This window comes from Salvelinus fontinalis, chromosome 4 (genome assembly GCF_029448725.1).
Source record: "Salvelinus fontinalis isolate EN_2023a chromosome 4, ASM2944872v1, whole genome shotgun sequence".
Classification (NCBI taxonomy): Eukaryota; Metazoa; Chordata; class Actinopteri; order Salmoniformes; family Salmonidae; genus Salvelinus; species Salvelinus fontinalis.
In genome coordinates this window covers 1,704,043-1,729,069 of record NC_074668.1, presented here as the reverse complement: position 1 = coordinate 1,729,069, position 25,027 = coordinate 1,704,043, and the positions used below count along the sequence as shown (strand labels likewise).

At 41.3% G+C, this 25,027-nt stretch overlaps 1 protein-coding gene across 1 annotated transcript in view; it reads right to left on the bottom strand.

Annotated features, from left to right (window-relative positions):
- Positions 1 to 12,963: 12,963 nt before the first annotated feature.
- LOC129852979 (trichohyalin-like) overlaps positions 12,964 to 25,027 on the bottom strand; it is a 15,102-nt gene continuing 3,038 nt past the window's right edge. Inside the window, exons 2-6 of the mRNA XM_055918589.1 lie at positions 17,735 to 18,517; positions 17,481 to 17,549; positions 17,280 to 17,354; positions 16,295 to 16,372; positions 12,964 to 15,809 (exon numbers count right to left, since the gene is read on the bottom strand). Of these exons, the coding sequence (XP_055774564.1) occupies positions 14,467 to 15,809; positions 16,295 to 16,372; positions 17,280 to 17,354; positions 17,481 to 17,549; positions 17,735 to 18,509 (2,340 nt within the window). The 5' untranslated portion in view covers positions 18,510 to 18,517 and the 3' untranslated portion in view covers positions 12,964 to 14,466. The remainder of the gene's footprint in view (positions 15,810 to 16,294; positions 16,373 to 17,279; positions 17,355 to 17,480; positions 17,550 to 17,734; positions 18,518 to 25,027) is intronic.

Below are 25,027 nucleotides of genomic sequence, written 5' to 3'. Positions count from 1 at the left end.
TTACATGTGGTTCTCTAACACTTTCTCTCACCAAGGCAGCCGCCTTAGCCATTCCGTCTGCTTCACGATTACCTGTGGTGATTTTATCTGTACGACTAGTATGAGGTTCACATGTCACCTCTGTTAATTTACTGGGTAACTGACATGCTTCTAATAATGCCTCTTCCTCCAGACCATTTTTTATTGGTGTTCCTGTCGCTGTTAACATGCCCCGTTGTGACCACAATGTACCGAAATCTTGAACTACTCCAAATGCATACCACACACAGCTTACCCCGTTACTCTCCTCCCTTCCCTGGTCATGTAACTAGAGCCATCTGTATACAATATTTTTCCCGATTCCAATGCCGTCTCTTGCAAATCAGGCCTGGGTTTTGGTGTAATCTGATCTGGGTGACATGTATGTGATTCACCCTCCCCATGCAACAGTATTAACGACGCAGGATTTAAAGCACCAATCTATTGAAGTTGGAGATTTTCCCCATTTAACGTTAACTCCCAGTTTGTCCATCTTGCACTGGTAACATGTTGTGCTTTCACATACGATGCTATATGACCCTCTTCCGCCAAATAGTCTACCAATGTGGTGAGGTCTCGCATATAAGTTTCTTCGTCTTTCGATGCTAATAACAAATCATCCACGTATTGTACCAACACAGAACCTCCAATTGACACCCGTTTAACGATTGGTAACGTTTCAATGCAAAATGATACCAAGTGGCACTATTTGTAAATCCCATTGGTACTCTACTAAAAGTTAGGTAAAACGTGATCTCATACGTCTTCCATCACATAGAAACTGTAACCTCTATGAACCACCTATCGATTGAACAGACTTTACACCGCTAGGGGAAAGTTCCATTCTTGCTCATCTCAAAACGATTAGTTGTTGCTCTTTTGAAAAAGATGCAAACTCTTGTATAGCGGCATTACCTTTTAATGCACTATGTTCCAGTATCACCTTACACTCATTCTTCCGATGCTCGATAGTCCCACATCTAAAACAGGGAGCTATCTCCTTACTGTTAGTAAAACGTTTACTGTTGACAGGAGAACAAGAGGAGACAATAGGACGAGGTGGATAATTTTATAATAAGGCCGTTTAATTACATGTAAAGATATCTTAGTAAAATCTTGCAGCAAGGCTCTTTCAGTCTGACTCCTAGTGAATCGTCCGGAAAAGAGGGAGTTTCCAGAATTGTTCAGTACTATATAGACAACAAGCAAAGTAGGTAGATCTGCGAGTCCGGCCTTCCGATTGGTCGATCTGGGTCTTGGGTAGTCCTGATCAGGCCTGGTGTCCACGTTCCATTGGTTCCTGAGAGTTCTTTGTCCTGAGGTCCAACCATGGGTTGGGTGTGTCTGTGGTTATTATGGGGGAGGGGAATTATGTGTGTCTATAGTTGGTGTCTTAAGTCCAGCATATGTCCAAGAGAAATGAGGAGTATGTGTGTTTTTGTATAATATATGGCTTATGTTGAAGTGTAGTTATTGCTAGTTTCCAGTCTCTATTTCAATTTCTTACAAATCCCTCTCTTCACGTTTCACAAGAGACGTGACATAAAAGTATAAAAAAGACAAAGCTAAGGGATAAAATTTGTCAGAAGACAAATTTTTGATTCCCTCTCTTCACGTCTCACAAGAGACGTGACATAAAAGTATAAAAAGACAAAGCTAAGGGATAAAATTTGTCAGAAGACAAATTTTTGATTCCCTCTCTTCACGTCTCACAAGAGACGTGACATAAAAGTATAAAAAGACAAAGCTAAGGGATAAAATTTGTCAGAAGACAAATTTTTGATTCCCTCTCTTCACGTCTCACAAGAGACGTGACATAAAAGTATCTTAGTCCTCAAATAGATAGACAGGTCCAGCTTCCCCATCATCAAGCAATGGGAACATTTGGGCCCTTTCCTGATTAGGGTCTATGGCGGCAGTTATAACACGGCTAGCAAGCGTGCGCGCACATGGTATGCAACAGCATCCACAAAGTACAAGAATGGCCGCAAAAACAGAAATTGATACTAGGATGGAGGAAACCAGCGTCTTATATTTACCAAAAGCATCCATCCATGAGTCCCACATAGTAGTGTCCACTCCAGAATGCTGTTTCATCTTACCATTAAGGGTACGAAGTCCCTCCAATGCTACAGTTAGACTCCCATCCGTAGCTGTGTTATTGGGAATGAAAGTACAACACTGTTCACCAAACATTGCACAGACCCCCCCCGTTCAGCCAATAACATATCAACCGCGATTCTATTTTGAAATGCCATCAGGGACGTAGCTGCCAATTGTCCATGGACCGCCTCGAAGCCTTGTTGAGTCCAATTGCCCAGTTTCTGGACATTAAAATGAATGTAGTTAATTCTGTCCACATTTTTATTAACTGTACACCACCAACAAAATTATGATTCAAACCCAGCTGTCACTTGGTCCGCCAGTTTATATTCATCTGGCACCCCCTAGGGACACCAATAGCATCAATGTAAGTTGAGTCGTAAATGAGCAAGGACCAAAAAGGAGACCACTCCAATAACTACCCCTGGAGTGGCCAACCACACATTAGTAAACCAAAAAACGAGAATATGTTAAACCCTCAGGTCCATCCCTCTATGCAACCTGTACCAGGTGGGCTCGTCGCCACCCGGGAACTTCAAACCTTCACAACAGGGAGGACAAACATCACTTTTTATTCATTCAACATCAACTACAGCAAACCAAGGGTCCTCCTCTGTCAGCCCACTCTCCTGCGGAAGCTCGTTTTCGTATCAGCCTCTCCAACTGGAGCATCAAGCAACGGCATCATACTAGAGGCCCCTTACACATCTGTAACAAACTTCTTCAAACAAGGTATGATACAGGCAACACAGAAATGAAAAACAACAACTAGTGTCAGAAATCCAGTAATCATCATTGCAGTGTACTTACCAAAACAACCACCCAGCCAGGGGAACAGTCCACTCTCCTCCACACCTGCAAGACCCTTCATCTCCACTGATAACCTTGCCAACCCACTCAGAGCTTTTGAAATGCTCCGATCCGGACTAGTATTGTTAGGAACAAACGTGCAACACTGTTACACCTCCCTTGTTGGCCAGACTTATGTCCAGTGTTAGTCTATTGTGTCTACTGGTTTGTGAGGCAGCATCCAATTGTTAAGCCATCCCTGTAAGTCCTGTGTGGGTGTGTTTATAATTGATCCAGACCTTTTGTTTTAACATTAACAATAGCTGGGCCAATGATGGGCATCAGATGCCACAGGCCATCATTCCTGGTTAATGTCTGGAAATCGTGGGGGACCCCTATTGGGACCCCCAACAGGTTGGTGTGCATGTTATCTGTACCCTCGGACCAAGGAGCATCACGTTTCTGCCGTCTCCTGGGTTGGTCCCAAGCCTCTGTGTCCTGTGTAGCTTCCCAGAAGTTGATTAGCTATCATAATAGGCAACGGTGGTATCAGACTGGCCAAAACACATGAGCAACGACAATTTCCTTTCAAAAATGGGGTCAACCGCCTGGCAGGTCCACACATCCACCATACATCAGCAACACCTCTAGTTAATAGTGGTATTAGTGATGCAGGTAGTAGCAGGGAGCCCTCCATAGTCTATACCTCTACCTGTACCAGTGTTACAGCTGTTATGTCCCCCATATGCCTTAACTCCCCATAGTCCTTCTGGGGAGGGACTTCTGGGAACACAAGACTCAGAGTTTTACACAGGGTTAAATTTGGATGCACATCCAACCTTCCCCATTACTTAGGACAAATGGGTGAGCAGCCAGAATAGGTCTGGCATGTCCACATACGACACAGTCCTTTCTATTAAGTGTTTTGTAGGCCAAACACATATTCTCCCTTTCCTCATAAACAGTTTCAGTCCCCAAATGTTCACTATCTGAGATGTCTTTTATATTTATTATCTGTACCAGATTGGAGAGCTTAGGTGATGGCGTGGGACTTGGTCTTGAAGTGGTGGAGGAGGCCGGCTGAACCCTGGTCCGTTGGAACTGGTGGTGGTTCTGGCAGCACTGCGATGGTAACCTCCCCATCATATCCTTATCAGACAGCTCAGGACTACAGGCAGTCCTGTAAAACCCCACCCTCTCCCAGAGAACACATCATCAGCCAGAGATCAAGCCACACTTTCACTTCTATGAACGAACACAGTGAGGAAAGGTCAGGGGCAGGGAATTCTTCATTAAGGAGTTGATCCCCGAGCTCTATTAGCAACAGTTCTTCTCCTTAACTCTGTGATCATTCGGCAGTGTCAGTGTGTCTCACCCTCCAAGTGCGATATGCCCCCAGGTCGAGTGATTCACCTTCTCCCTTAATTCACCTGCAATGTATAAACTCTTGGACATACAGGTTTGGTTAGCAAACAGTTCCTCATTTGTTCTTTCTGATTATATATTTAACTTCTATGCCTAATTATTTTTTTATTTTTTTAGCTATAAATGTTTAATTTTAAATAAGTTTATTATCCAATGGGCCCCATCCTTTCCTAGTCCACAATGTACCCTCCTTCGTTTGATACCTGGCTCTGGCCAGGTATCAACCTTACCTACTCTAAATAATAACTTAGTACATCATATTCTAGGAACGTCCCTTTTATTCCCCGCATATCCAATTCTCCCTTGGGCGTACATTCATATCTATTCTTTTCCAATTCTCTGTCAAGTAACTTATCTACTTTGAAATGTATCTGTGCTGCTTATATATGTTAACCCCTTTCTCTCCTATCTTATTTCACAGCCTACCTTGCTCATTTCCTGGTCCACCCTCCCCACTCTGCTCTCAAACCTTCAAGGTCTCAACAGTGCGGGGTAGACCCATCTGTCTGCCTTTTTCTATGTGTTCCTTTACAATATTAACTAAGTGTCTCACTGTTTTGACTTTATCTGCATGGATTTAAAAATAACAACAGGTCTTATAGTGTCAATCTTTAAAGTCCTAACATAACCTTAATTAACCTATCTCTATCTTCTAATGGCCAATACAAATGCTTACCTTATGGTCAAGAGTTATAAACTCTATTATAATCAATTTACCTCAAAACTAGTATCCCAAATGACACAATCTCATTATTCTCACTACATTTCCCCGCGAGTGATCAAGTCGCCGGAAAATGCAATGGAAACAGAAAACAGGTCAAAATGTTACACCTACATTCGTGTTCCATATCTAGACATACCAAAAGAACCCTTTATCTTCTCAAAGTCCCTTGCCTAAATAAAACTCTATTAGTAAAACTCCTATTCCCATATGAGTGTATTCTTTTAAGATATCTTATCTCTGGGTACACGGAAACCCTTAACCTTAATGTTTACTCCAAAAAACAAAATTATGTCACCAGCATTCAAACAGTCGGCTGGGAGACCATTTGGGTGCTGCAATACTGCCATCTTCTGTCCATTCTCTGCATAGCTCTCCACCCACTCTTATTCAACCTTCTCAATTTGAGCCATATTAGTTTCTTATTTTAACTATTGTTTTCTAAATTTTTAATTTTTTTAATTTTTTAATCTATTATTACCTAGTTAGACTAGAGTGTCCGTGACATACATCCATGGGGATCCGGTTATAGTTATTCTATTAACCATGTGAAAGTGCCCAGGGACACCCCAAATGTCAAATAAGGGGCCAGATATCCCTAGCCTTGCCCAGGGAGGGAGAAATATCCCTCTAACTGGGCGAGGTTCCTTTATCAGGGGAGGCGGAGTTTGATACCGCATCACCTGAGTCAGGAATGTCTTCATTTGGAATCGAATTTAAGCTGTTTAAATCAGCTCTGACTTCTGTCAGTGTTCTAGAAGGGATTGGGGCTGGAGTGCAATGTGTGAGGTGGTGCCAAGGTGCGCCTGATTTACCTTTGACCTGGACTGAGTGTGAAGTAACCTCCCTCACTTCGTACTGTCCAGTCCACCTGGGTTCTAGCCACTTTCTCTTGTGGACATTAACCCCACCCAGTCACCAATTTTTACCTTCCGTGTGCCAGATCTCCCTTCTGCCTCCGGGTTAGACCTTGTGAATCTGTGTGGAGAGAGCTGCAGAAAGTTCCGTCAATTATCAAACATTACAATTTGTTGTACATCAAGGGCGGGCATATGACCTCCCTTCCTTGGTGAACCCAGCATGACTCCTCCAGCCATTGTCTCATGAGGAGAGAGATGGGTGCCTGCACCTGGAGAGGCTATCATGGCCAGCAACGCCAGGGGCAGGACTTTAACCCAAATCAACTTCAAACCTGCACATACATTTGATTGGCGCGTTCCACGAGACTTATGAGATTGTGGCCTGTACACTAACCCCATCATTAAACAACAATCAGTTGACATTTACACATCCGACCCTATTGGTACATGGAGCGTTTGTCATTAAACAATACACATGAGTTCGGTTTGCAGCCACTTAATGACCTATTTTGCATCCTCCCCTGCTGTTGGCATTGCCTCAACCCATTTAGAGAACCTGTTTACCCTAACTAACAGGTACCTTTTTCCATTTGTCACATTGTCTTGCCCCATATCTGTGTAATCTATGTTGATGTCCTGAAAACAAGCATTTGGGACTGGGTATGAACCCATGGGCGTTTGATATGGTTTCTTTGGATTGTGTCTACCACAAATGCTACACTCGTCACAAAACAAATCTGTCATGTCTTTCATGTGGGGGTGCCACCAGATGTGGGACACCTTCTGTAAAGTCTTTAGTTTGCCTTCGTGTGTGGGCCCATGAGCTTCTCGTATTAGTTCTGGACATAGGTTTGCTGGGGCCTCTAGTCTGCCATCATGGCATCTCCACAGTTCATCAGGTCCCTTGGTGGCCTCTTTCTGTCCCCATACTGAGTATTCACAGGGTCCTGCTGTGAACTGGAGTTCTTTTATGTGTTGCTTTGTGAGCTCAGTCCGAGCTGGTTGGGTCCGTAATACCATTCGTCTCGGGGTGTATCCACCAGCTTTCTTGGCTGCTTTATCAGCTGCATCATTTCCCTTGCTGACTCTGTTTTTCAGTTGTTGATGTCCTTTACACTTCATGATGGCCACCTTCTTAGGTAGTGAGACCGATTTAATCAGTTTTTCCATCTGTGTCTTGTGTTTGATTGGAAGGTTTCCTGTGGTGATGACGTTGCGTCTCAGCCATTGTGATCCATTCGTATGGACTGCTCCATGAGCATAAGCTGAGTCGGTGTAGTTGTTCACAGTCTTTCCTTCAGCTCTTTCCAGAGCTTGTGTCAACCCTATGATTTCAGCTAGCTGGGCTGATGCAGGTTGTGTGATGATGGCAGATTCTAAAGTCACATGTGATCTATCCGGGAGCTGCTGCACCACTGTGTATGCTGCTATGTTCCCTTCTTCTCCTCTATAGCGGCATCCATCTGTGTATAACCATAGGTCCTTAGATATGCTGCAACCCCATGTGGGTGTGGATTTCCAATGGATGGCACATTATCATGTGGGCTGTTTTTCCAATAGCTTTTGCCACTGCAGCCACATACCTGGAGCATGTGGTTTGTCCTTCTTCAATGTGGCCCAGTTTGGAGGAGTGATACCTCAACACTCTACTCTCCCCCTCTAGGTTCTGGAAAAGGATGGATGATGTAAATCCTTCCTTTTCAGAAACATCCAGATGGAACTTGTTTTTTTTTAGTCAGGTGCTGTTAAGGCTACTGCCACTTAGAGATCTGTTTTCAAGAGTGCAAAAGCCTTTGATGCTTCAGTAGTCCAGGTCAATGATGAGTGTAGGTTAGTGGTGAGCAGCTTCAGGGCCATGGAGCATATTCGTCAGACATGCCCTGGAAAGGGGGAGGTGATTGCTGAGTGAATGGATTTTGAAAATAGGGAGGTGGTGCTTTTTTCTCTCCCTGTGGCAGTTCTGGGTATAAATGGGTGGGGGCCGATGGGGTTGCTGTGGTGGTAGGTGGGCCATCATTATTATTGGGCCTGCCCTCTTTGGTGTCAGTTGGTGCTCCAGTGACCACTCCCATCGTATCAGGTTTCCGGTAAGGGAGAGCTTTCCTAATTTCCTCAATTGCCCATAAACCTATTCTCATCTCAGCCTGTGCCTTTTCCCTTTGCTTTGTCCCTTCTTTTTTAAATAAGTGACTCTTATTCTTATCAACTTCACATTCTATCCCCTGCTTCACTGCTTCCTCCAATTCTTTCTCCATAATGAGGAGTTGCCCTTTTGATGGGGCGACTCCACTAAGGAAACCTGTTTGAGTCCATCTCAGCCTCACTTCCTCCCAAATCTTTTTAACGGGTTTGTAGTGCAATTTCCCGCCTGCTCTGTCTTTCATTCTCTGATCTAAATATTCGTTGAATTTGTGTTTGGGGACGATAGTCGTGGTCATTTTGTCGTTAAGCTATGTCTGGGTCTATTATTATCTTTGTATACTTTAGCCCGTCACTGATCGAAACCAGCGATGTATTTTTCTTCCCCTAACCTCCCCCAGTCTCGTGTCCGACTCGCGTGGACAAAGGATTTTATTGCCGTGTATTCGATGAATTATTTTCGTTTTCCAACAATATTTCAGCTATATCTCTTTGAAACAATATACGAATATATTCACGCGCTCCTGTTATAATTGGAATGACAGTTTTAGGTACTTTTAATAAAAAATATTATTGCTTTTCGCTAATTTAATTAATTAAATACTTTGGCAAAATATTTCAGAAGTTTCCTTTGGGGACAATATACTAGTAATTCAGGCGCTCCTGATATAATTGGAATGGCAATTATATGATATATAATTCGAAAGATATTATTTCTATTAACTTTTCCGATTTAATTTGAACTTTTTCCGATTAATTAAATACTTTGCCAAAACATTTCAGAAATTTCCTTTGGGGACAATATACTAGTAATTCACGCGCTTCTATAATACTTTTCAAATTGATTCTCACCCTTAGGGATTTATCAACAGCAGGAGAGGGAAAAATCCGGTCAACTCATCAGCAGAAAATAGTTGCTTCACAGCAATATATACACATCGACACGGCGGTCACTTTAGCACAGCCTCAACTAGCATATGGCTAGTTAGTAGCAATTGGTCTCGTGGAACGTTCAATCCCCCACATTGCGACAACACAACTTACACATACAATTACAACACAACTTACACATACAATATCACATTAGATTTCTCACGTAACACCTAGCTAAGTATAGCTACTGCACGACTATTTGAATTCACATTAGATTTCTCACGTAACACCTAGCTAAGTATAGCTACTGCACGACTATTTGAAAACACATTAGATTTCTCACGTAACACCTAGCTAAGTATAGCTACTGCACGACTATTTGAAAACACATTAGATTTCTCACGTAACACCTAGCTAAGTATAGCTACTGCACGACTATTTGAAAACGTATTATATTAATTATGGATTCTTCACGGTACCCCTATCTGATCGACTGTCAAATATGGCCCGACTGTGTGAATCGTTATATATTTTTATTTTTATTTTTTTATGGGTCTTCACGGTAACACCTAGCTGATTTGCCAAATCTAACTACTGCCCGGCTATTTGGATCCCATCTTTTAATTGTGGATTCTTCACGGTAACCCCTATCTGATCGACTGTCAAATATGGCCCGACTGTGTGAATCGTTATAAAGCTTATTCTTCACTGTACACCTACTCGATCAGCATACCGCGTAGTGCCAGACTATGTGAATAAGTCTTTGACCTATTAATACTTAGATATCTGTACACAATGCCTTAAATTCTAAACAATTCCACATAAATTTAGCAACAATTCACACTCACCACAGTACTCCTGATCATTGAATTTAGATATTGGCTATAATACAATATACAGATTTTGGTTAAACGGGCATCTGCTCACCTCTTTAGTTTCGAGCTCTTTGATCAGTTTCCTGTGTGGGTTGAATCGCGATTCTCCCTCAAAGGTCACCTCTCCTCTGGAATCTTTCTCCCTCTCGTCTCCTGTCCGATGAATTTTCTATTGGGCCGAATACAAATATGTTTTGACCATCCTCTGCTTCCAAGTTTGTTAGTAAAACGTTTACTGTTGACAGGAGAACAAGAGGAGACAATAGGACGAGGTGGATAATTTTATAATAAGGCCGTTTAATTACATGTAAAGATATCTTAGTAAAATCTTGCAGCAAGGCTCTTTCAGTCTGACTCCTAGTGAATCGTCCGGAAAAGAGGGAGTTTCCAGAATTGTTCAGTACTATATAGACAACAAGCAAAGTAGGTAGATCTGCGAGTCCGGCCTTCCGATTGGTCGATCTGGGTCTTGGGTAGTCCTGATCAGGCCTGGTGTCCACGTTCCATTGGTTCCTGAGAGTTCTTTGTCCTGAGGTCCAACCATGGGTTGGGTGTGTCTGTGGTTATTATGGGGGAGGGGAATTATGTGTGTCTATAGTTGGTGTCTTAAGTCCAGCATATGTCCAAGAGAAATGAGGAGTATGTGTGTTTTTGTATAATATATGGCTTATGTTGAAGTGTAGTTATTGCTAGTTTCCAGTCTCTATTTCAATTTCTTACATTACGCGTTGATGTTTATTCACTACGTTTCTTACATGCTGACCAGACCGGACACGTCGCGTGAGCGAGCGTCGCAAAATACATTTAGAAGTCCATGTTATTCAATTATTGCACCCACACTGCTTGCAAGCGCCAACGAGCGTCTGCGATGCCAAGGGCTAAAATAGATATCTTTCCTATTTCTGACGCAGATCGCGCTACAAGACCTGCCTCTCCCATCTCCTCATTGGTTTATAGAAGCAGGTACCCAAGTGCCATCCCCTCATTGGTTATACCCATGTGGGTGATTGAAAACCTAACTGTTTTGCCGGTAGTCGTGGTAATACAATGAAAGTTTAGACGCGATCACCATATAATTTAAACGATGAAAAAGCCTGGAAGGAGGAGATGACTAGAAAGGATTCGGTTGGCCGTTTTATATGTGGATTAATTGTCAGAGTAGAGATCCTGTGCATTTCAGGTAAAATAACAACTCAATGTTTACATCCCAGGACAAATTAGCTAGCAACAGCAAGCTAGCTAAATAGGACAAATTAACGTTAGCTAGCAAGTGCAAGCTAACTAGCTAAATTACCATACATGTTTAATGCTTTTCGACCTGTCCCCAAATTAATGTCATTGGTTCAGAGTTTGTTTTGATATTTTAACCTGCGTGTCGTGATCGCGTTTGGTGTGGGGGGGGCAAAATAAATGTATGCACGATAGCGTACGATGGCGCACGTGCGCAGCCGGTTTGGGCAAGGTGTTAGTCTTATCCTGGCCATTGAAACGATAGTTAGTGATTTCCTCTATGGCCCTATTAACCCCTCGCACGTCTGCGAGGTGAGCGGAGTCATATTCCACTGTCAAAACATCATCTTGAATTAAATCTACTACCCCCGCAATTACCGTTTTTATCACAGGGCTCAACCCCGTCATCAAAACAGAAGCGCAAATTTAATCAATACACTCCCGTTCCCAGTCCTTCTGTAGTAAAGTACTGGTTTTACACTTTCTGGGTTTATCGTTATGCATTTTCTGTTGATACAATGCTGACATCAAAACTCTGGTATATTGAGCTTTTGATTCTGGTTTCATGTCCTTGTGCCAAGTCATAATGACTCCCTGAATTCTTTATTTGATTTAAATTCACCGTCAGCAGGAAAATGTTGTCCTATTTTATCTAATTTGCTCAATTCTTCCCATATTCCAGCTGAATTGGTAGAATGTCCGTGTGCTTCTTTAAGCGCCTCCATGGCTTTATTAAATTCTGCTATTTCTATATTACAGGGAGAAACTGGTCCGTTTGTCGCCCTGTCAATAGTTATTATTCCCTAAACACTCCCGTCGGGGTTCATGGGTATTTTAGATTTCTTCACTCCCGTCTATAATACACAGCTTCTATGAACTATTTTCTAAGATACCACTACACACTTCCCCGGATAATAATTAATTGGTCACAGCACCTAATACCTTCTATTAGAACCGATACCATAGCGTCTGCGTATTCATTACTGGAGAATACTCATTTCTTAATGGCTTTGTGCCGTATCTCCTCCAATATCCCTATTATTGATAACACACATCACCAAAATGATTCACACTTGTCTTCCTATTTCCACCTAATCTGCCATGGTTCACCACCCCAACAGGGAACACAACTAACCTCCCATTCACACACACACTTGTATGGCTACTACAACTCGGCTCTCACCCTGTTATAGTTTATGCAGGGAACCAACCCCGCCGGAGTTACCCCCTAGGACTCATCCTTCGCAGGTTTGTCACTACTATAATTTGCAGGAGTTGTGTTACGGGTCTCGTTACCATCCCCCCTAGACTGTCGGGCCAAAGGGATTCGTAACAGTTGCAGAGTTATGTGCATCCTTTCAAGCACACCCTTCTCATTAACCTGTGATGAGTTATTCACAATTTTTGATGAACAAACACGTTTTTATATGTAAGATGGCTGAATAAAGAGCACAAATATTAAATTATTGATTTGTGCCCTGGTCCTATAAGAGCTCTTTGTCATTTCCCACGAGCCGGGCTGAGACAACTCACACTCATTCTTATGTTTAATACATTTATCAGATAGTGTGTGTGTGGGGCAGGCTTACAATGATGGCAAAAAGCAATATTTGACCCTGGTGCTAGAGGTGGTACACAGCTGGAGGTTGAATGTTTGAAGGGGTACGTCACTATGCCACATTTGGGAACGACTCGGGTAGATGATTAAAAGACACATTATGATGTGATTGTGATTTTCCTGAACACCTCCGGAGGTAGTCAGACATGCTTTGTGTCTGGATATCTTACAAGTGTAGACAGATGTGGAAATGTAAACTATTTAAATCATCATTATCCTGCCTTTTAAAATCATTGTCAGGTGGCACCATTGACTTATGACGTCAATATGTGAATTAAATAAATACAGTTTCTGATGTAAAAACAGCCCTCTCAAAGGACAAAGGTCCACCAAATAACCAGAACATTTAAAAGGGGACATCTTACATACATCGTAAATGAAAAGTTACATTATTCACACTATATTGTGAGTATCAAGGTATTTTTGGGGACAGAAAATGTAATCCAAAGTGAGCTTACTACTGTACAACATAACCACTGATATGGTATTTAGTGATACTGATTTAATACAATATTGTTGAAGTAACATAAAACATGTGTGATACAAAGCAACAAAACACTTTAAATATAGTAAAACAAGCAACATAATACTGATATTTCTCTGTGTGTCTGTTTGGATATCAAATCAAAAGAGTTGGAATCAAGTATTGGAGTCAGCTGTTGAATGGACAACTGATACTCCTATAGTCGTCATGGTTCCTCCTGCTCCTCTGGTGGTGTAACAGAGACATCTAGTGGTCAGAGAAGGTTACTGCATGTCTATCTAATTACTAATCTAATTACTAATACTAATTACTATTCTAATCTAATTACATCTGCATTCAGACTGATGCTCCATCACTTCCTCTGGTCTTCTCAAACAACTGTCCTTGACTGTTAGTATTACTAGTAGTAGTAGTAGTGTTAGTAGTAGTAGTGTTAGTAGTAGTAGTAGTAGTGGCAGTAGCAGTACTAGTACTAGTAGTAGTAGTAGCAGCAGCAGTACTAGTAGTAGCAGTAGAAATACGAGTAGTAGCAACAGTAGTAGTATTAGTAGTAGTAGTAGCACCAGTACGTTGTAGTAGTAGTAGTAGCAGCAGTAGTAGAAGTACTAGTAGTAGCACCAGTAGTAGTAGTACCAATAGTAGTAGTAGTAGTAGTAGAAGCTGTAGCAGTAGTAGTAGCAGCAGCAGTAGTAGTAGTAGTAGTAGTATTAGTAGTTCCAATAGTAGTAGTAGTAGTAGTAGTAGTAGTAGTAGTAGCAGCAGTACTAGTAGTAGCAACAGTAGTAGTAGCAGTAGTAATAGTAGTAGTAGTAGTACCAGTAGTAGTAGAAGCAGTAGTGGTAGTAGTAATATTAGTAGTAGCAGTAGTGGTAGTAGTACCAGTAGTAGTAGCAGTTGTACCAGTAGTAGTAGTAGTACTGGTAGTAGTAGCAGCATCAGTAGTAGTAGTAGTAGTAGCAGTAGTAGTAGTAGTTCCAATAGTAGCAGCAGTAGTAGCAGTAGTAGTAGGTCCAATAGTAGTAGCAGTAGTAGTGGTAGGTAGTAGTAGTGGTACCAATAGTAGTAGAACCGGTAGTAGCATTAGTAGTAGTAGTGTCTGTCCACTAGCGAGAACTGTAGAGATGTGTTTAAGGTTTCAACTTGAAACATAACATCATAACAACAGCAGTATCCTGATGAACTTTGATTGATGAAGGTCAGCAAATAGAAAACAACAGTGTGACTGTGGTAAAATAATAACACTCCTATGTTTCTCTCACAGTGGAGGAAAATACAGTGGGATTCTCTCTAACTAGTCTCCCCTCTAACCCCTACACAAAACAGTTGTCTCTCTAACTGGTCTCCTCTCTAACCCCTACACAAAACAGTTGTCTCATCCAACTCATCCTTCTTCCTTCTCTTACTCCTCCTCTAATTCCTATCGTCTCTCGCTCTACATGTTGCCTGCTCATCTCACTGGTTATATAGACCTCCTCTGAGTTCTGTTTCAGTCTCTTTATCTCTCTATCCTTCTCCTTCATCTGTCTATTCTTCTCCTCCATCTGTCTGCTGAACTCTCTCTGTATCTTTGTCCGTGAGATCATGATGTTCCTCTGTAACTCAGGTAGGATTATCTTCATCAGGTTTCTCTCTGCTTCAACTCTGGCCTTTCCTTCATAGTTCTCCATCATCTCCTCTATCTCCTGTCTGTGTCTCTCCTCCATCTCCCTCCTCTCATTCTCTCTCTTCTCTTTCAATCTCTCCAGCTTTCTCTCCATCTCTTCCCTCCTATCAGACTCCCTCTTCAGCTCCCTCTCCAGATCTATTTTCTTCTCCTCATCCCTCTCTTCTTTCACCTGTCTCTCCAGTTCTGTTATTCGTTCTTTGAGAATTCTGATATCTCTCTTGAGGTTCTGGATTTCTCCATCTTTCTCCTTCAGAGTATCCTGCAGCTCCTTCTCAAGCCTCTCTCTCAAGTCTCTCTCCTCCCTCTGTTTCCTCTCTCCTCTCTCTCTCTGGATCTTTCCCTCCATCTCTCTAACCTGGGTCTCTGCCTCCTGGTAGGTCTGACTGCTGTAGAATCCCTCTCTGTTTCCTGCCACCATCTCCTCTACCTGATCCAGCAACTCTGATACCTGAGTACCATGGGCCCTGTCCTTAATGTTGAGGACGTGGTACCTGCTCCCACTTTTCTCTACAAGCTGCTGGAGGTCCTGACTTCCTGCTTGGAGAAACTCCTCAATGCTCTGCTCTTTCAGGCCATCATCATGGGTGAATAGAATCACAGTGTGTTCCCAACAACCCTCCCCAAACACCTCCTCTATTCTCTCCAGCACCCCTCTCTCCTCCCCCTTGGAGGGCTCCACTGGTATGACCAGGAGGAAGGTGTGGGGTCCCGGGGCAGACAGACGGACACAGAGCCCCACATCCTGTCTCATCTCCTCCAGAGAAAGTCCAGGACAGAACCAGTCTGGAGTGTCCACCAGCACCAGCCGTCTCCCACACACGTCCCCCTCTCTCCTCTTACTCCTCTGGGTCACTGCAGAGGGGCTGGCCTGGGCCCCAAACTCCTCTCTGCCCAGGATGGTGTTTCCTGCTGCACTCCTCCCAGCCCCAGTCCTCCCCAGCAGCACCAGTCTCAGCTCAGACACACTGGGAGACACTGGGGAGTCTGGACTGCTGCTCTCTCCCCCCACTGCAACACAACACACAGCACTGATCAACACTCTGACTCTCTGGAGGATGTACAACAGAGTCAAATATAATATAATCTACATCCATAACTCACTATATGGAGGATGTACAACAGAGTCAAATATAATATAATCTACATCCATAACTCACTATCTGGAGGATGTACAACAGAGTCAAATATAATATAATCTACATCCATAACTCACTATCTGGAGGATGTACAACAGAGTCAAATATAATATAATCTCCATCCATAACTCACTATCTGGAGGATGTACAACAGAGTCAAATATAATATAATCTACATCCATAACTCACTATCTGGAGGATGTACAACAGAGTCAAATATAATATAATCTACATCCATAACTCACTATCTGGAGGATGTACAACAGAGTCAAATATAATATAATCTACATCCATAACTCACTATCTGGAGGATGTACAACAGAGTCAAATATAATATAATCTACATCCATAACTCACTAAGTGGAGGATTTATCTCCATGCTGTTTCTCCTCCTCAGTGGAAGTGTGGGGTCTGTATCTGAGGTCTCTCCTCCCACTGTAACACAACATAGAGAACTGGTCAACATACTGACTCATCAGAGACACATTTAAAACATAGTATAAACAAACTACAAATACATTACACATCATAGTGAAATATAGATTATTGGAGAAAATAGAGAATATCAAGATTAATGACAGTTTGAGACAACATGTATAACTCACTAAGTGAAGGATGGTCCACTATAGACTAGAAACATTAGGAGACAACAGGACAATATTGATAACTCACTAAGTGAAGGATGGTCCACTATAGACTAGAAACAGTAGGAGACAACAGGACAATATTGATAACTCACTAAGTGAAGGATGGTCCACTATAGACTAGAAACAGTAGGAGACAACAGGACAATAGTGATAACTCACTAAGTGAAGGATGGTCCACTATAGACTAGAAACAGTAGGAGACAACAGGACAATATTGATAACTCACTAAGTGAAGGATGGTCCACTATAGACTAGAAACAGTAGGAGACAACAGGACAATAGTGATAACTCACTAAGTGAAGGATGGTCCACTATAGACTAGAAACAGTAGGAGACAACAGGACAATAGTGATAACTCACTAAGTGAAGGATGGTCCACTATAGACTAGAAACAGTAGGAGACAACAGGACAATACTGATAACTCACTAAGTGAAGGACGGTTCACTATTGACTAGAAACAGTAGGAGACAAGAGGACAATAGTGATAACTCACTAAGTGAAGGATGGTTCACTATAGACTAGAAACAGTAGGAGACAACAGGACAATATTGATAACTCACTAAGTGAAGGATGGTCCACTATAGACTAGAAACAGTAGGAGACAACAGGACAATATTGATAACTCACTAAGTGAAGGATGGTCCACTATAGACTAGAAACAGTAGGAGACAACAGGACAATATTGATAACTCACTGTATGGAGGAAGCTCCTTGCTGTCTCTCCTCCTGACTGGGAGTATGGAACCTGTATCTGACGTCTCTCCATGTTCTAAAATAATAGAACAACCATTTAGAATGGGAACATTTACCTCAGTGACACATGAAGGCACATAGACCTACTGAAGGGGAGTTCTGGGTTTCTATTGAAATGTTAAGTATCACATATCTCACTCACCAGTCATCTGGGCTGAGATCTCTCTTCTCAGTCTCTCTACCTCAGTCTTCACATCACATATCTGTTGAGCTGAAATAACAAAGGAGGACTAGGATCTGAATTCTGTGTTAAAGACTTTAGACAGAAATATGATGCAGAGGGAAAGTATGAAGTGATGGACAACAATATTCACAAGTCAGTGGAGAGTCGACAATAACCTGAGAATTGAGGAAAGTACAGAAGACTAAATGTATTAATGGTGTGAATAATCTTACCCAGTTCAGCATTTTCATTGTTGACATCCTCCACCTGTTTGTCTCTTTCCTTTAACTGCTTCTCTCTCTCCTCTAGTAGCTTATCTTTCTCTTCTACTTCCTGCCTCCTCTCTTTTAGTTCATTTTCTTTTCCCTCCAGTTGTTTGTCTCTCTCTTCCAGCTGTTTGTCTCTCTCTTCCTGCCGTTTGTCTCTCTCTTCCAGTAGTCTGTCCTTCTCCCCCAGTCTATAGTTGTTGTCCTCTAGTTGAAGGTCTCTTTCCTTTAGTTGGTTCTCTTTCTCTTCCAGTAGTCTGTCCTTCTCTTCCAGTCGATAGTTTCTGTCCTCTAGTTGAAGGTCTTTATCCTTAATTTTTTTGTCTTTGTCTCCTAGTTCAATCTGCTTCTCCTTTATTTCACTATCTTTTCCCTTCAGTTGTTTGTCTCTCTCTTCCAGTAGTCTGTCCTTCTCTCCCAGTCTGTGGTTGCTGTCCTCTAGTTGAAGGTCTTTTTCCTGCAGTAGGACTCTGAAGTTCTCTACTTGGCTGTTCTTGTCCTGCAGGTTCTTTCTCAGTGCCTCTAGTTGAATGTCTCTATCCTTTAGTTGCTTGTCTTTCTCTTCCAGTTGGTTTTCTTTCTCTTCTGATAGTTTCTCCCTCTGTCCCATTATCTGGTTCTTATCCTCCAGGAGTCTCTCTTTCTCTCTCACTTCCTGGGTCATATCATCCAGTTGTGTGTCTTTCTCCTCTAGTTGTTTCATCATCTCCTGTCTTAATATCTCTTTTAATTCTTTTTCCATCTTCAACTCTGAGAGAGAGTAATTAACATATTTAATTGGTTGTTTGAACAAGTCATTTATTAATTCATTCAATAGTATGCCTATAAAGACATTATCATTTGATGGAGGTGGTACAATTATTAGTAATTATTTCCTCCAGTCAACAGTTATCTGAGCTGAACCAATCATCAACTGGTCTATTGACTATTTGATTCATTACAAATGAATTAGTCTGAAAAACTGAATGACATCACTCATGTTCCCTGATTCAATCCTCTCTCCTCCAGACTCTCTCATACTTACCAAGCTCACCAGCTGATTCCGCTCTCTTCAGCTTCTCCTTCTGGGTCGCATGTTGTAAATACCCTAATCCTGATCCTATGGTGTAAAACAGAGAGGTGAGTTCTGTGTGGTAGACTACATCACTATATACAGAACAAACAGGACCAATCAGATTTCTCCTGTCACTCAAGCCTCCCTCATATAGGGACTGTGGGCACCAATGAGATCTGGTTAACTTCATAAATAATGTTGTTTAGTTATTGTCCTATCTCTGATCAAATGATTATGTTCATTGTTAGTGATAACCAGCATTGGGCTCTATGGCAGATACAGGATATTGTGTCAGGAGGCAGGGTTCTATGGAATATACATTCAGTAGAATCTGAAGAACATCTGACATCATAATCCAACCTACCTTGACAACATTTGGGGAGAGTATTGATAAATGTAAAGAAACTGATTTAATTTGTAGCCTTGAAGAAGACAAACTGCTGTTCACAAGGCCTGTAGTTTTTATAGTATCAGATTAACACTCTGGTCTGTTCTTTGTCTTGTGTTATTGGGTGTCAATAAACAAAACAGACAAATAAGTCATTACTCACCCAATTCTGATCATCCATTATCCAAGATGGAGAGTCATGAATAATGATTATGTAAAACAGAATACATTAGTTATTATTGTTCATTGAATTTCTGTCTCATTACATAATTTAATGAAATACCATACATCATATTGGAATGACTGTTAATCACATTCATTACTAATGTACATCTGGGGAAAGGGATGTAAGCAGCACTACTATGTGAGCAGTCTGAGAATGACTGAATGCTTCATAATAAGACATCAAGCTAAATTCAAGCTGATTCTATTTTAATTTTGGTGTGTGAAATGTTGAGCTATATGGCAGATATATTGTGGGAGATCTTTGATATGACAATTCTGTATAATTGGAAGAACATCTATACATCTTAATCCAACTTACCTTGAGAACATTTGGGGAGAGTATTGATAAATGTAAAGAAACTGATTTAATTTGTAGCCTTGAAGAAGACACACTGCTGTTCACAAGGCCTGTAGTTTTTATAGTATCAGATTAACACTCTGGTCTGTTCTTTGTCTTGTGTTATTGGTTGTCAATAAACAAAACAGACAAATAAGTCATTACTCACCTATTGCTGATCATCCATTATCCAAGATGGAGAGTCATGAATAATGATCATGTAAAACAGAATGCATTAGTTATTATTGTTGATTGAATTTCTGTCTCATTACATAATTTAATGAAATACCATACATCATATTGATATGACTGTTCATCACATTCATTACTAATGTACATCTAGGGAAAGGGATGTAAGCAGCACTACTATGTGAGCAGTCTGAGAATGACGGCCCTGAATTTGTCTGAACCGTCTCAGTGCTTCTCCTTCCAATAGGGCCCTTCCCTTTTAATTACATATTAAATAGCCAGCATCAGCTGCTCAAAAGTGGGGTTGTTATGGAGACGCGAATGAGGATGTGTTCAACCCTCAGATCCGAATTGTCTTTACTCCGTTTGTTTTGTTCTATTTAAAAGTGTGCTTTGTAGCCTAGTCGCAAGTTTAACCAGGATCGGATCCACTCACTGCTTCCTTTGGACTAAACATCTCAGTTGTTTTCCGCTAGAGATCTGTTGGCGGATTGGAAGGTCTGACTGACCACAACTATTTTGCATACGGTATTTCATTAGTTTTAGAGTGATGTATACCGTGATGATTTAAGACTTATTGAGATGTTATTTATCTCATTGAGAAAAAGACATCAGTAATTACTCAACAAATGCTTATCATCCATTATCCAAGATGGAGAGTCATGAATAATGATCATGTAAAACAGAATGTAATAGTTATTATCATTACCTTCAAATCACCATCTGTCACATTATCCTCTCAAATCCCATAGTGATGTGATATACATCAGAGGGGTGTGAGTGTTCATCACATTCATTACTAATGACAATCAAGGAACGTGACAGTAATGTTGGAATGGTTCTAATGCTTTAGGACCAGCTCAAAGCTCACAGTGATGGTAATATGCATTGTAACTAGTTGATATTCAGAATGAATCTAGTCTATTCATCTGTAACTCCTACTATGAACTCCTACCTACATGAGAAAGTACAAGTGTTCTGTACAGGGAAAGAGACTGGTTGTTATTGTTGTTGTTTAGGTGTTTAGAAACATTACTGGAGTTCTAGAACACTTACCTCCTCTGACCCATAAAAACACTCCAGCCTCCTCCTTCTGTTCTCCATGGATGACCTGACATATGTAGACTCCTCTATCTGACCACCTGATGTCTCTCAGCCTCAGAGACACGTTGCCTCTCTCCAGCTCCTGGGTGATCAGACTCACTCTGCCCTCATAGCCACTCCTCTCTGTCACCTGGCCATTCTTATACAGGTAAATACACTCTGTCTCTTTAAACCACCTGATCGTCATGGCAACAGCACTGGTGTCAGGTGAGAGGTGATGGGGGAGGGTGACCTCTTCACCAACATCAGCCCTCACATAGTCTTCTGAGGTGAGTTTAAACTGATCTGTTCAGAAAGAGAGAACATTTCATGTTTAATGACATCATCTGTGTCAGGAACACAAATCCTCTCAGTACATTTATAAACACAGCTGAATTAAAAACTACAATAGACATTCAAACAACCAGGACCATGTCAATTCTAAAATACAACCCCCACAATCCCAGACAGACAGATTCATTTGAAGGAAAGTATATATGTCATAGAAGAATGTGATGCTACAATCTAGAATGATATTATCCCATTTGTTCCCACATCTTTCCCAGACATGCCACTATGCTAATCTTATGCCACTAGTAAGCCTAACATGTCATCAGTTTTGCAGTTCCTTTGCCAAAACACCTCATCCCTGTTACTTTCCTATCTCAGCCCTGTTACCCACTTTCCTTAGGCCTGTATTCCCCAAGTCACCAACAGTAACCTATATCCAGCTATTCGCTGCACACCCCAACCCTGTTATCAGCATGTTTTAGTCCTGTGACCTCTGACCTGTATACACTAATCATTTCATAGATAAACTAATATTACAGTGGTATAACACATGTGTCCCAGCCCCAATCTCTTGTTTCTACCACAAACGTTGTTGCCAGAAAGGATTTGAATGGACAATAGACGTCCATCCAGCCCCATTACCTGTATGAACCTTGTGTATCCCTACACCCCATTATAAACCAGGGAAATCCATGGGCATACTCATATAAAACAGGTCTACCCCAGTGTCCAAGCCTCAACATTCATACTAACCAGGTCTACCCCAGTGTCCAAGCCTCAACATTCATACTAACCAGGTCTACCCCAGTGTCCAAGCCTCAACATTCGTACTAACCAGGTCTACCCCAGTGTCCAAGCCTCAACATTCATACTAACCAGGTCTACCCCAGTGTCCAAGCCTCAACATTCATACTAACCAGGTCTACCCCAGTGTCCAAGCCTCAACATTCATACTAACCAGGTCTACCATTGTGCAAGAGACACTAAACAAACCTAATAACATTAAATATCACTTCAATTATTATACTAATTCACTTTATGGGTCTATACAAGGCCAAATCCCCCTGAAATAACTACATATGATGTTTTACAGTAAAAATCGCTGATTTAAACATCAGTACAGGTAATCGATAATGGTAAAATCATCTGTAACAATAGTTGGTTTAGTTCTGTTCTCCCAGATACATGAAATAAAAGTTCATCATTAATTATAGCATGGTGACTTACTATGAACTCTGGACTCTGCCATTTTAACTGCAATAAAAAGAGAAAACATTCATATTTACATCATTACCATTCATCAAATTCTCTCTTTTGCTCAATCACACAGATACAAACATCACTTCCTCTTTCTCCAGTCCTCATTGTTTTAAAACAGGACTGTTGTGTCTAGTTTGGAAAGTGAAATATACTGACATCTCCTCTTACCTTTACTGGTCTTCACGTCCTCCACTTCACATTCAAAATAGTTTATTTAAATCCATAACCACTCTAATAGTCACTATATGTGCATATCTACACGTTTTTACAGAACAATCTACACCTCAGGCCTATACTGAGACACAACTTTCACTTCACCTTTTCACAGGCACTTGGAGTAAACTCCTCCCCCCAGCCTCTCTGGTTATTAGAAAACCCAGTCACAAAGTCTAAATTGTCTACGGGCCTATCGTAAAATGTCACGAAAACAAAAATGTCAATTTCTGATCTTAATTTAAGTTTAAGGTTAGGAATAAGGTTAGCAGTGTGGTTTAGGGTTAAAATATGATTTTAAGAATGTCGCTCAGTTGGTAGAGCATAGTGCTTGCAATGCCAGAGTTGTGGTTTCAATTACTAAAAAAGTATGAAAATGAATGGACTCACTACAGAGCGTCTGGTAAAATGTAAAAATGGGCAGGGTTTGTGACTTTGTTCACTAGTGAGCAACATTAGAGGGTTTATGCTATCATACAGCATGGTGCTGTCTTCTATCATCATATTTTAGTTAATCATCTCTAAAGTTCGAAAAACTGTTTCAATTCAAATCAGAAGACCGATGAAATTGCTTCCATGACAAATAGTCTCAATGCTTTTCCATCCACTCCTAACAAAATAAATGTAGCTGACTGGTGGTCATTTACTGTCTGAGAAGAGAGTATCATTGAAGATAAAGTACAGTAAAGGCTGAGTTTGGGTTAGGGTGTGCAGGGGACAGGGCTGGGGGTAAAGGCTGAGTTTGGGTTAGGGTGTGCAGGGAACAGGGCTGGGGGTAAAGGCTGAGTTTGGGTTAGGGTGTGTAGGGGACAGGGGACAGGGCTGGGGGTAAGGGCTGTAAGTATGGGAGGCTGAGTTGAGGCGTCTGCGTGCTTCCCAGCCAAAACAATCTGAAGAGTTCTTCCATATTAATGACGATTGTAGTGGCTTCCTTTCCTCTTGACCAGAACCACTGCCCAAGCCTGAAGCGGGGTTGTGTCAGACGTATACAGTCCACATTCGAAGCTCCCAAACGGCCAAAACATTCATTGAGATCCAGGGATATGGTGCAACAAAAAGGTTTATTCTTCTTATATCTAACACAAAAAAAATATCCAATCAACTTAAAGTATAGATTACTTGACGTGAAAAATACATAATATGACCTGTTTGTTTGTCTGGTCATGTTACGTCCGTTGTCGGAATGAGACCAAAGCGCAGCATGGAAAGTGTTCATCGTAATTTTAATTGAATGAACACCAAAACAACAAAGGGAAAAAAACAAACATACAGTTCTGCAGGGCTATACAGCTACTATGCAAAAACAACATCCCACAAACTAGGGTGGCAAAACAGGCTGCCTAAGTATGATTCACAAACAGGGACAACGATAGACAGCTGCCTCTGATTGGGAACCATACTCGGCCAAAACCAAAGAAATAGAGAAAATAGAATAATAGTAATTTTAATAGAATGCCCACCCAAATCCCACCCTGACCTAACCACATAGAGAAATAAAACGGCTCTCTAAGGTCAGGGCGTGACAGGTCAAAAGACTATAGCACTCCCACGTCTAGCTAGGACTCCCCCTCCCCCGAAGGCCCAACTTCCTGCCTTTATCCTGTCACTAACACACTGACCACAGTACAATGAATGGACAAGAGGGGGAGCTAAAAACTAAGGTACACTTATAACAAAGGAATACATCTCAATCAGGTCAATATAAATCATCAAGGTACCTGATATTTCATCATATACATTCATATTTCATATATTTACACACACGTACATGGAGCTCTGTTTGTTCTGTCTTTTATACAAATATGTCCACATCGGCTCTAACAACAATGTTTTTTTTTTTTTTTTTTTTTTTTTATCGTTTTGGACTGTTTTAGAAACGGGATTAACGATCTCCCTCAAACCCACGACATTCAAAAAATAGCATTTAGACATATTTTTGGGGGTTTTAATTTGTTGTATATTTTTGGTATAGAGATGTAGTCTAGTGTTAACTGAGTGTAAAACGAAAAAAGGTTGTTTTGAAATGCACTATGAAAGATTGTATTTTATACCCAATGTCTATGATTTGGCTTTGCTATTTTCGGTTCACTGTCAAATTCCTCCCTAGTCCTCTGGATGGTAGAATTGCTTAGCTTCTGTAATAGTCACAGTGCCCTTTCCAGAGGGAAGACAACCCATCTGTTTATCAAATCCACAGTATTTTATTTAAAACCATTACAG